Here is a 13,131-nt window from a genome sequence, read left to right on the forward strand (position 1 = left end):
TAACAATAAATCTTAATCAATAATTAACTCGATAACCCAAAATCAAAGGCCAACTCCATAAACCAACTTCTTAAAGGATAAAAGACCATTTTACCCTTTTCTTACTTGTTCCAAAATCAAGGCCCATCCCAAAATGCACAAAAAGCCCAAGATGGCAACCTAAGCCAATTATGGCCCAATTTCCTAAGTGGGCGTAAAAATTCTCATAGGACCAATACTAATAAAGTCCTCAGCGTAACCATGACCCAAAAATAGAAGCCAAATGGCCTAATAAGGCCCAAATCTTCAAAAAGCCCAAAATGCAAACTGGGGAGTACGCCCCGCGTACTCCCCCTCAAAACCTACTATACAAGTCCATAATGCACAAACTCAGCATTATGTTAAGCTTACTCTTCGGTACACCCCGCGTACACCTCCAGCCACCTTTTCATTACAATACCCTTAATCGGTTAAGACAAAGTGCCAAACTCTCATTTATGATTCTATAAGACTACTTATCGCATAAACTTGGCAACTTTATGTGCTTGCATGGCAAAAAGAGACTCAAAAGCTCAATAAGGACTTAAAAAAGGTCTTAATGCTTGCATGGACGAAAATACACCATAAAGCTTGCATTTTTATGAATCGTGGGACTAAATGGAGCTAAGATCTAGCACCCAATGCTTCTGGAGTAGATCAAAAACCCATATATATCACAAAAGACTCAAAAATGCACAAAATACTCCATGAACTAGATCTAACATATAAGATCATCAAGATAGAAACTTTATACCTCTAAAATTTAAATAAAGATGCAACAACCCTGGATACAAAAGCTTCAAGCAATCCCACACTTCTCCAAGAAGTTCCTTCTTCTTCAATGAACACCAAAAAGCATGAAATACCACCAAAAGCTTAAAAACCACTCAAATGGGGGCTAGGGTTTCGATTCTAGGGTTTAGAAGGATGGAGGCTGAAGATATTAGGGTTAGGTAAGGAGCTTAAATAGGGTCCAAGACCCTAAGATAGGGTTTAGGTTTGACTGGAGTATGTCTTGTGTAATTCCTGTACGTCATGCGTACTCCAAAGAACATTCGCGACCAAATTGCTCAGTACACCTAGCATACACCATGGTATGCCCCGCGTACTGCCTTAGTACTAGTACGCCATGCGTATATATGTGTACGCCCCGCGTACTTGCTTTAACCCTAAAACCATGAATCTTCCAAAGGTTATAACTTCTTCGTTGTAAGTCTGATTCCGACGATCCTTATATCCACAAAGAGGTAACGAGAAGCTCTACAATTCTATTAAATCATTCTTTCCTTAAAACTGCCCGATCAAAAAACCAATTTACCATAAAAACCTGAACTGACACTTTACTGAAATACCCCTTGGCTTCAAAACACAAACCAAACTCCCGGATCATCCAAATTACATTACCCACACCCAAATGGGTCTAAATATCTTTTCCTCAAAGGCCCTAAGCCTGATGATACTCGATCTTCGGGTCACCACCCTATATTAGGAAAAGATTTTGAATAGGGTGTTACAACTCTCCGCCACTTAAATCAGATTTCGTTCTCGAAATCACTCCTTACCACCCTTCTGTATACCAACTCTTCGACCAAAACCATCTAGTGTTGAACAAAACACTGATCCCAAAATTGTTGATCCAACACAATACTGCTAAAATTCAGAAATCACATCACTTTCCTAACCTCCACACAGGTAAACCAATCTGAACATAGTAACAATATTCTCGACCAAAAGCCACCTTGATACATAACTCATAACCTGAGATCCAAGGATTAACACATGCATTACACCCAAAACCTTCTTATTCACGGCATCCAATCACTAAACTAGGATATAAATATCCCCAAATTACCACTGAGACTAACAGTCTAATAGCTGGCCTAACAACCAGGTTCCTAAGAATCCAACCGATAAGGGTCTCCTCACTTATACAGCACACCATGTCGCTCCCCGGTCAAATATGTTGGATAAGGTGTCTAAGTCCATAACTATATTTGGTATGTACTTGACCCGACTCGGCATGGTCCATTTGGGTTGCATGGCATCATGCATTTGGATAGACCAAATGAGAGAAATAACACTTGTGGTTTATTAATATATTATAAGTTCTAATATATTAATAGTATTATTTAATTAGTATTGATCAAGAATTAATTTGGAATTAATTAAGTGATCAAAAGATAACTAATTAAATATATGGGTTGATTATGTAAATCATCCATAACTTGTATAATGGGCTAAAAGTCTCCATGGATTACCAAGTTGGGTTAAACCCATAGGATGCCCCATGGATGCTCCATGGGAGTTACAAACCCATGGGTCATGGAAATAAAGAGTCGTGTCACATTAGGGTTTACATGGTGTAACCCTAGATGTGACACACTATATAATGGATATCATACTCACCAAAATCGGCTACATGAAGTTACAAGAGGGCTAGGCCAATTTTTACAAGTGTTTGTATTCTCTCAAAGTCATTCCAAAGCTTTTGGTGTTGTGCGAAGCATTTGGGGCATCACACTAGGGGTGCTAGGCTCTCAAGGTTTTCAAGGAATCAAATCAACTACAACGTATGTAATTCTAGCCATTTTTAGATTAAAAGTTCCCCATGTATGCTAGATAGGATTATGAACCCTGGAAATCATATTTTGCATGTATTTTAGACAAACATAGATCCAAGGTTTTCTAAGGTTGCGTGTACACTTAGGGGTGTTAGAATGCTCAAAACCCATCAGTGGTATCAGAGCCTAGGCTTGTTTGTTAATACTTGATGCAAAATAGTGTAAAAATCAATTTTTGACCTGTGTGCATAGGGGACTCGACGAGTCCATGGGGAGGACTCGACGAGTCCAAGTGAAAATGCATCCAACTCGGGGAGTCAGTTCGTGTACTCGACGAGTTGGCCATGCAGGGTGTAGAATTTTGATTTTTGCTATTGGAAATGGACTAGAAACATTACCCTAAACTATGTTGGTGCTGTAAAACTTGTTTTAGATGGTGTAATGGTTGTTCTAATCCATTTAGAATGGCTAATATCAATTTTTCATGATTTTATGTGCTCACATGCTCTTGAAATTGTGATATGAATATTCATGTTCTTATGAGTTTTTTGATAGATCATAGGAATTACTTGTTTAAATGATTAATTTATAATCTTTATGTGTTTTAATGGAGTCCATAACTTGTCCTCAAGTTATGGATAACCAAAAGTCTCTTTTTGTTAAAAAACCATTAAAAGAACGCATAAGTTATAAAATGAAGAGTCTTCATTTTAATAACTCATAAGTTATGAATTTGAAAGGTTTTGTAAAGTTACAAAACTTGCCCTCAAGTTTTGGAACATGTAAACTCACTTAATAAACTTTAGTTCCAACCCCTAGATTTTTAAAAGTTAAAAATCAACCCTTATACATTATAATATTATAAGTTAATATATATATATATATATATATATATATATATATATATATATATATATATATATATATAAGAGCAAGTCGTCTTACCATTAGTAGGTCTCATTCACGAAGCCGGTCTATAAGGGGGTATAAGGTTGTTGCTTATAAAATGACAGCTTAATGGGTGTCCACTCTCACCCACCGCTTCGTTGGTTGGTGGAGGGTCATTAACCGAACAGGTAGGACAAGGACTTATAAATTCTCATTAAAAGTATGATGAATATTATAAAGTAACTAAATGTTTTACTACCTCCGTCCCAAATTAATTGTCCACATTTGACTTTTGAAGTTTTTATTCTTCAACTTTGACCTTAAATATTTTCGTGTTTGATAGATAATACTTGATGAAAAATATATGAATAAATTGTATATTAAATGTCTTTTCATTGTTATAAGTTTCATCAAGTAATACATAACTCAAATAAAAATATTTAAGGTCAAAGTTAGAGAAAAAAGACTTCAAAAGTCAAAAGTGGACAATTAATTTGGGACGGAGGGAGTAATAAATTCCCAAATCTTAGTTACTTTAGGAAAAATGTGAATAAGGTGCTAATCTATGAAATTACACTGTACACTTTGTTTAAGTCGTTGGTGGAGCTTGTATAGTTAACCGGCACACTAACTTAGACTTAACAAGGTAGGTAAAGGGTGACTTAAGGTTTATCATAGTATTGGTGGAGCGTGTGTGGTTAACCGACACATTGTTTGAGTGATAAACTTTAAGGGTACCATGTGATTTGCATGGTTACTTCACCCCTTGTTTTGTGATCCTCGGTATCCCAGTCAGAAAACTTTGAGGGCACACTCGAGATTGAAACATGCCTTTGAAAAGTTCATTGAATATCAAAAGAATCTAGGAATTTTTAAGAACCAATTAAAACCTAATAATTTGTATTTCGGTTGTTGGTGGAAATTGGTGAATCGTCATTCACCTACCTTTCAAATATGTTATAGCTTAGATTACAACATACCTCTTCTAAGTTATGATATATTGTGACTGGATCCTAGACTTAATATTACATTTAGGTGTTTTATTAAGGACTCTCTTTATATCTAAACTAATCTTGTTCTCTTCTTTTCAGATGTCTTCCAACAACACTTCTTCTGGCTCAAACCCTACTGGCTCCTTTTTCCCTCATGAACCTATGTGGGAGGGTCATCTTCGATGGTTCCAACTTTATGGATTGGATCCGGAACATCAGGATGGTGACTCATTATGAGGATAGGGAATATGTACTCGATAAGGAGCTAAAGGAGATTGATGAGTCCACTGCTACTCCCCTGGAGATCGCTGACTTCCGGACTCATGAAAGAGATGCCACCAAAGTGGCATGCATCATGTTGGCCACGATGACAGCTGAACTCCAGAAGTCCTATGAGGACTACTACCCTTTTGAGATGCACCAAGATATGATGGAAAGATACCATCAGAGTGCTCGTCAAGAGCGGTATGAAATAATCTCCTCCATGATAACAACCAGGATGAAGGATGGAGATTCTGTCACGGGCCACATGCAGAAAATGCAAAGGTATGTGGACCGTTTGCTGAAGCTTAATGTGAACTTCCCCGAGGAGCTTGCAATAGATATCATTTTGCACTCCTTACCCTCGTGTTAGGATCAATTCCGCATGACATATCACATGAATAAGGAAGAAGTCACACTCAACAAACTTCAAGGATTCCAAAAGACCATGGAAACATGTCTTAAAGGTAAGTCAGTTGTTAACACTCTTACTCCTACTCCGAACTTCGCCCCTGTCTTGGCAATTAGGAAAGGTAGATGGAAGAAGAGGAAGAGCTCTTCGAAGGGTACCATGGCTAGGACCCTTGATGGATCTTCTTCAAGTGGAACCAAGAATGGTTTCGTCACTCCTTCTTCTGACCCAAAAGAGGCTGAATGCTTCTATTGCCATGAAAATTCGCAACGGAAGCGGAACTGCCCAAAGTACCAACAAGATGTGCAGGATGGGAAAGTTAAAACCAACCATGCAGGTATTTACACTATTCTATCTAATAACTCACCCTATTGTAACTCTTGGGTCCTTGATACAGGTTGTTGTATTCAAATTTGTTCTAATTTGCAGGGACTAAGTAGAAGTGAGAATGTGGAGCATGGAAAGATAAACTTGATCATGGGAAATAGGAAAGCTTCACTTGTCACCAAGTTTGGATTTTATTCTTTCTTACTAAGTAGTGGGTTCACTTTAGATTTGAATAAATGTTGTTATTCGCAGAAATGGCAAGAAATATTATTTCCTTTCATGCTTTGTACAAACAAAGGTTTATCTTCTCGTTTGATAATGAAAGTGGTGGAATAAATTCTTTCTTTAATAATGTTCTTTATTTTAAAGCATTACCTTATTATGGTGTGTATGCAGCTGTATCTGTTGTAGATAATCTAGGAAATAATGTGTTGTATATTGATTCTTCGAGTAATAATAACTTAGATAAAGCATCATTATGGCATTGTTGTCTTGGACATGTGAGCAAGAAACACATAGGCCAACTCCAAAAGGATGGAGTCTTGGAGTCATTTGACCTAAAGTCAGATGATAGTTGTGAATCATGCTTACTTGGAAAAATGAAAAAGTCTCCCTTCACTGGTTCTTATGCTAGGGGTGAACGTTTATTAGATCTAGTGCACACGGATGTGTGTGGACCCTTCAAATCTGCCACAAGAGATGCTAATCGTTGTTATTTGACTTTTACTGATGATTATAGTAGATATGGATATGTCTATTTAATCAAGCATAATTCATAGACTTTTGAAAGGTTTAAAGAGTTTAAACAGGAAGTCGAGAATCAATTGGGCAGGAACACTAAGATGCTTCGATCCGATCCTGGTGGTGAGTATCTTAGTACAGAGTTCCCCAAATATCTTAAGGAATGTGGGATTATCTCACAGTTGACACCTCCCAGGACACCACAGCTCCCAGGTGTGGCTGAGAGGCGTTATTGAATCTTTTCGGGTATGGTTCGTTCCATTATGAGTCGACCTTCGCTACTAATCTCATTTTGGGGGTATGACTTAGTGACTGCCGCCCATATCCTTAATCTGGTCCCTACAAAGAAAGTTGCCAAAATTCATCATGAGATGTGGACTAGTAAAATTTATAAAGTAGACCACATCAAGATTTGGGGTTTCGAGGCTTTCGTGAGACGTGAGACTCATGATAAGCTCGAACCTCGAAGTGAGAGGTGTATTTTCATCGGCTACCCATAGAAATCCTTTGGTTACCTCTTCTACAGACCTAGTGACAATGTGGTCTTTATAGCAAGGAGGGATGTCTTTCGAGAGAGAGTTCATAAGCCGAGGAAATAGTGGGAGGCAGATTAACCTTGAAGAAATTCAAGAGTGAAGTGGTCAAGGAACTTCAAACCCTAGCACTCAACCTGAGGAGGAAACTCCTGTTGAGCCAATTGACATGTATGTACCTCTGAGGCGTTCCACAAGGGTTAGGAATGCACCTGAGCATTATTATGGTTTCCATATTACTGCGGAAGGTGAGACACTTATCAGTGATGAGACATTGGTAAGTCTGGATGAACCTAACAGCTACGCGGAAGCCATGGCAGGCCCCGAGTTTGCCAAATGGAAAGAGGCAATCGACATCGAGATACAGTCCATGTATGACAATCAAGTTTGGAACTTGGTTGACAATGTACCAGGTCGTAAGACAATTGGGTGAAAATGGATCTTCAAGAAGAAGACACATGGATGGTAATGTACACACATATAAGGCGTGACTGGTTGCAAATGGCTTTTCTCAAACTCTGGGAGTTGATTATGATGAGACCTTTTCACCAGTTGCAAAGATTAAATCCATTAGGGTCCTGTTAGCCATCGCTACATTTCATGATTATGAAATATGGCAAATGGATGTCAAAAACGCCTTCCTTAATGGAAGTTTGGCTGAAGATGTTTATATGTGTCATCTAGAGGGTTTTGTCAGTACATAATACCCTAATAGAGTGTGTAAGCTCGATAAATCCATTTGTGGATTGAAATAGGCACCTTGGAGATGGAATCTTTGTTTTGATGAGAAAGTCAAAGAATTTGGATTTCAAGGAGTGAAGATGAATCTTGTGTCTATGTCAAGGCTAGTGGGTGTATAGTTAGCTTTTTGGTACTGTATGTGGATGACATACTACTCATAGGAAATGACATCCCAACCTTGCAAGAAGTGAAGTTCTGGCTTGGGAAGTGTTTCTCTATGAAAGACCTAGGAGAAGCTACCTATATTCTGGGGATAAGGATTCTGAGAGATCAGAGTAAAAGACTAATTGGACTTAGTCAGAGTACCTACTTGGATAAGGTGCTGAAGAGGTACAACATGCAGGACTCCAAGAAAGGAGAGTTACCCATCCAATGTAACGCCAGACTGAGTAAAACTCAGATCCCGAGTACTGAGGCTGAGATAGCAGATTTGCGTCGAGTACCTTATGCTTCGACAATAGGCTTGATCATGTATGCAATGACTTGTACTCGTCCTGATGTAGCCTTTGCCTTGAGCATGGTTAGCAGATACCGGGGGAACCCTAGGAAGGCTCACTAGACTGCGGTAAAGAATATCCTTAAGTACCTGCGGAGAACTAAGGACTGGGTCCTTACCCTTGGTGGGAGTGATGACTTGAGAGTTGTAGGGTATAGTGATGTTAGCTTTCAAACTGATAGGGATAATTTCCGCTCTCAGTCAGGCTGGGTCTTTACCATAAATGGAGGAGCAATTACTTGGAAGAGTTCCAACAACGAGACAATGGATGATTCAACTTGCAAATTAGAGTATATAGTAGCAAGTGAGGCAGCAAGGGAGGCGATATGGCTGAAGAACTTCATTAGAGACCTTGGAGTTGTACTAGCTATAAAGGAGCCAGTGGAAATTTTTTGTGATATTGAAAGTGTAGTTGCCTTAGCCAAGGAACCAAGGGATCACGGGAGACCCAGACACATCGATAGAAAATACCATTTCATCAGACATCGAATAGAAGAAGGACTCCTCGTGGCAAAGAGGGTATCATCGGATGAGAACCCAACAGATCCCCTCACGAAGGGACCGAGTCAGGTTAAGCATCTCCAGCATGCTCGGAGCATAGTACTGAAGGATGATATTAGTTTTAGTAGTTAGAAAATTTTGAAATTTGTAAAGTGTAATTGACAATTGGTGATGAATAAAAGTTGTGTTTATTTATGAGTAAAATGTTGCTATCTTTTGTCAATCGTTTACTATATTTCTTTCGCATGTTTTGACTTCCAGAATAATTATGTTTGGTATATCATATTATTCGAATTCTCCATAATCGGTCATATGTTGAAAGTAGGCATGAATCAAGACTGTCATGAGTTGATTGTACGAGGTCTAAGTTGTTGGACATGGCTACAACATTCATGAGTGCGCCTAAGTTATGAGCATTGGACTCAATGTACGATCACACGTATCAGTTCATGGAATTTATTTTGAGTGATCGTGAGACGTTAATATCATATAAGTCTTTAAAGCAAGAGATATGACTTGTTTCCTATGAGTTGTTTATGCATTGATCATACGAAACCGAATTGGTAACTCGATGTTATAAAACGTACTTTTGTGTGTGATTCAACAAGTAGTAGAATAAGCATATGAGTCGAAGTTTATCTGTTCCTTCTTGGATTAGAAGCGATATCTGGGCCCCTCTATATTTTGTTTTGACCTATGTACCGGGCCCGATCAGAACTAAGTTGATGTGTTCAATTAAGTTCTTTGTCAAACAAATCGGAAATTGGGAAACAAACTGCTAGACAATAAGAAAGACATTGTTCCATGTATTTTTCCGGCTAATATCTAGAACAGAGGATTATATGATTACTTATCTTAAATGGTGCATCATCATCTTCTCAGTTCCAAGAGACCTTGAAAGATCTACGATTGTTGATCGGTTCCTGAAGTCATACTTGCATATATAATTATTAGACTATCCAAGTGGGAGACTGTTGGATAAGGTGTCTAAGTCCATAACTATATTTGGTATGTACTTGACCCGATCCAGCATGGTCCATTTGGATTGCATGGCATCATGCATTTGGATAGACCAAATGAGAGAAATAACACTTGTGGTTTATTAATATATTATAAGTTCTAATATATTAATCGTATTATTTAATTAGTATTGATCAAGAATTAATTTGGAATTAATTAAGTGATTAGAAGATAACTAATTAAATATATGGGTTGATTATGTAAACCATACATAACTTGTATAGTAGGCTAAAAGGCTCCATGGATTATCAAGTTGGGTTAAACCCATAGGATACCCCATGGATGCTCCATGGGAGTTACAAACCCATGGGTCATGGAAATTAATAGTCATGTCACATTAGGGTTTACATGGTGTAACCCTAAATGTGACACACTATATAACGGATATCATACTCACCAAAATCAACTACATGAAGTTACAAGAGGACTAGGCTCTCAAGGTTTTCAAGGAATCAAATCAATTACAAGGTATGTAATTCTAGCCATTTTTAGATTAAAAGTTCCCCATGTATGCAAGATAGGATTATGAACCTTGGAAATCATATTTTGCATGTATTTTAGACAAACTTAGATCCAAGGTTTTCTAGGGTTGCATGTACACTTACGGGTGTTAGAATGCTCAAAACCCATCAAAATAATCATCCCACAAAAAACAATAATCCAATTTCCTAACCCAACCGGTCTTTACCAGGTCTCACCTGCATTGCCGGAAACACACGAGCCTTGCTCATGGGTCTCAACCCATCGATAGCTAATACTCACATGGTCGTTATGCTGTCAGATTTTATCCTCAATGTACTATAGACCATTTTAAAGGTCAATTTTAATGCATTATGTACTAAAATGTTATCATTTATGAAACAAATATGTGTTTTGTTTGTGATGTTGTTATCTGTTATGTTCTTTCTTTTCATTCTTATTTGATATAATGTAGTTTAACTATAAGTACAATCGATTCACCGTAACCTTTTAAAAAAACAAAGGGTTTCCATAGACTTATCGTCATTCCTAATTTTTAGCAGGAAATGCCCTGAAGGTACACCAATCGTAAAAACATCACAACAGTACCACTGTCTCCACCGCCTCTGCCAAAAATGGATTCGACCGCATTTCAGGAGGCAGCCTCAGTTGCTGTTACGGCAGCACTGGCACACATCAACAACAACGATGCAAGCGGAGGAGGAAATGGAAATAGGGTAGGGAGTTCCAATCACGGAGATAATCCAGGACATCGGAAAACATACACATATAAGGATTTCACCAATGCAAAGAAAAGACCATTTAATGGGAGTGGGGGTGTGATAACTCTCACCCGATGGTTCGAAAAGATCAAATCTATCTTTGAAATCTGTGTTTGTCCTAAAGAAAGTAAAGTGAAGTTCGCAGCTTGTACATTTTCTTACCGGGCCCTCTCATGGTGGAACATACATGTTAAGGCTCTAACTCTACCAGTAGAAAAGTCCATGGCATGGGAAGACCTCAAAACCCTGATGCTTGATGAGTACTTCCCCCGGGGTGAAGTATAGAAGCTTGAACAAGAGCTATGGAATCTGACTGTAAAGGATTCCGATATTGAAGCTTACATTGATAGGTTCATCGATCTGGCACTCTTGTGACCAGGAATGATCGCCTCTGAGAGTAAGAAAGTCGAACGATTCATATAGGGGCTAACTCCCCCGATTCAGGGAAATGTGATTACTGCAAACCCAACAACGTTTGATAGTGCCAAGCGCTTGGTGCAAAAGCTATATGACCATGGAGATCAAAAAGGAACAAAGACTTCCGGCACTGAACCAAAGAAGGGGCATGATAATAAGAAAAATCGGGGAAAGAAGAGCAAGGTGAAACAAACCCAAGAGTCTGGGAAAAAGCAACAAATTGTAGCAGTTCACGCCGCTACCACTCCTACTACATCAACACCAGCTGTACCAGCACCTGTAAAGCCTTATCCAGACTCTCTTTCAAAGTATAATAAATGTAATTTCCACCATAACGGCGCTTGCTGAGATATGCAGTGTACCAACTATAACCAGAGAGGACACACCGCTCGGTATTGCAGAGCCCTGCCACAACAGAACAACCAACCCAACAACGCTAGGGCAAGTCAATCATGCTATGGGTACGGAGAAACTGGCCACTTTAAAAGGAATTGTGCCAGGGATAACAATCGTAGTGCAGGGGGAACAAGTAGAGTCCTAATGATGGGACATGAGGAGACGGTGAAGGATCTGACGATTGTCACTGGTACGTTCCTCCTCAACAACATCTATGCATGCATCTTATTTGATAGTGGGGCGGAACGAAGTTTCGTGAGTTGTAAATTTAAACACTTACTCAATCAAAGTCCCTAAAAGTTAAACGAAACCTTCACGGTGGAAATGGCTAATGGGAAAACTAAAACAACCAAGGATGTATTTCTAGGGTGCACGTTAACACTAAATAATCACTCATTTCAAATTAACTTGATGCCAGTTACTATTAGAAGCTTCGATGTGATCATCGGTATGGATTGGTTAAGCCCCCACCATGTCGATATTATGTGCTACGAGAAGGCCATTCGCCTTCATCTACCAAATGATGAAACCCTAGTTATTTATGGAGATAAGCCTGGCGCAAACCTCCATCTCATCTGGTGCATCAAGGCATGCAAGTGCTTGCATAAAAAGAACCAAGCTTTCCTAGCCCACGTGGTAGATAAAAATAAGGAAGAGAAGACCATCGAGGACATCCTGGAGGTGTGCGATATTCCATATGTGCTTCCTGAACACCTCCCAGGAATACCACCTGAAGGACAGGTTGAATTTCGCATTAACCTAGTACCCGGAGCCACACTAATTGCCAAATCACCGTATAGATTATCCCCTGCAGAAATGCAAGATCTCTCCAGCCAAATGAGCGAATTACTAGATTAATAATAATAATAATAATAATAGTAGTAGTAGTAGTGGTAGTAATAGTAGTAGTAATAATAATAATAATAATAATAATAAGAGATTTGTTTGTAGAAAAGTCAAAATATTTTTGTTTACAGAAAAATCTCAATATTTTGGGTTAGTTTACAAAATAGTCCCAAAATAATTTGGTATCGGTTTCAACCGGACAAAAAGGGGGCAAATTGCAAATTTTTGCTGGTTTTCAGGATTTTTTCGTTCAATTTTTTGTTTTTGGGACTAAAGTATAACTTTTTCGTAAATATTTGGATTTTTCTGACAATTTCTCATATTATTTCATTGTAATACAATATATTGGTCTTGGCTAATATTAAAACCTTCTCTCATTGAAGCCATGTTTGGGTTTTGTATTTTTTTTTTTTTTTTTTAATAAAGTGTTTCAAACATGTAGAAGATGTTGGAACCTGTTAAACTAACTATACATAACAAATAATTTGATGGATAAGACTTATTTCTTAAATCTAGGTATAAATTCCACATGATCAACATTTGAACCTTAAATGTGGTATCATGTGATACCACTCCAATGTCTTGCAAGTACGAAATTTTCGCAATAGACATTATTATGAAAGTAAACGATAAAAAAATACAATTAAATAAAATTATATAAATGTTCAAATATAGCAAGGTAATTTGTTGTTAAAGTTTAAGAAAAATTGGAAAGCAATTTTTACAGATTGAAAAGGAAA

At 38.1% G+C, this 13,131-nt stretch overlaps 1 protein-coding gene across 1 annotated transcript; it reads left to right on the forward strand.

Moving 5' to 3' along the window:
- The first annotated feature begins 11,869 nt into the window (after positions 1 to 11,869).
- Positions 11,870 to 12,403, forward strand: LOC145030509 (uncharacterized). Its single transcript, XM_078978863.1, has one exon. It carries the CDS (start codon positions 11,870 to 11,872, stop codon positions 12,401 to 12,403), a length of 534 nt encoding a protein of 177 aa, XP_078834989.1.
- Positions 12,404 to 13,131: the final 728 nt, after the last annotated feature.

Source organism: Lactuca saligna, chromosome 2 (genome assembly GCF_052625555.1).
Source record: "Lactuca saligna cultivar CGN05327 chromosome 2, ASM5262555v1, whole genome shotgun sequence".
NCBI classification, from domain to species: Eukaryota; Viridiplantae; Streptophyta; class Magnoliopsida; order Asterales; family Asteraceae; genus Lactuca; species Lactuca saligna.

What these genes read in the sequence shown, in the direction of transcription:
- LOC145030509 (XM_078978863.1), top strand. Translation starts at nt 11,870, where the DNA reads ATGGCTAATGGGAAAACTAAAACAACCAAGGATGTATTTCTAGGGTGC.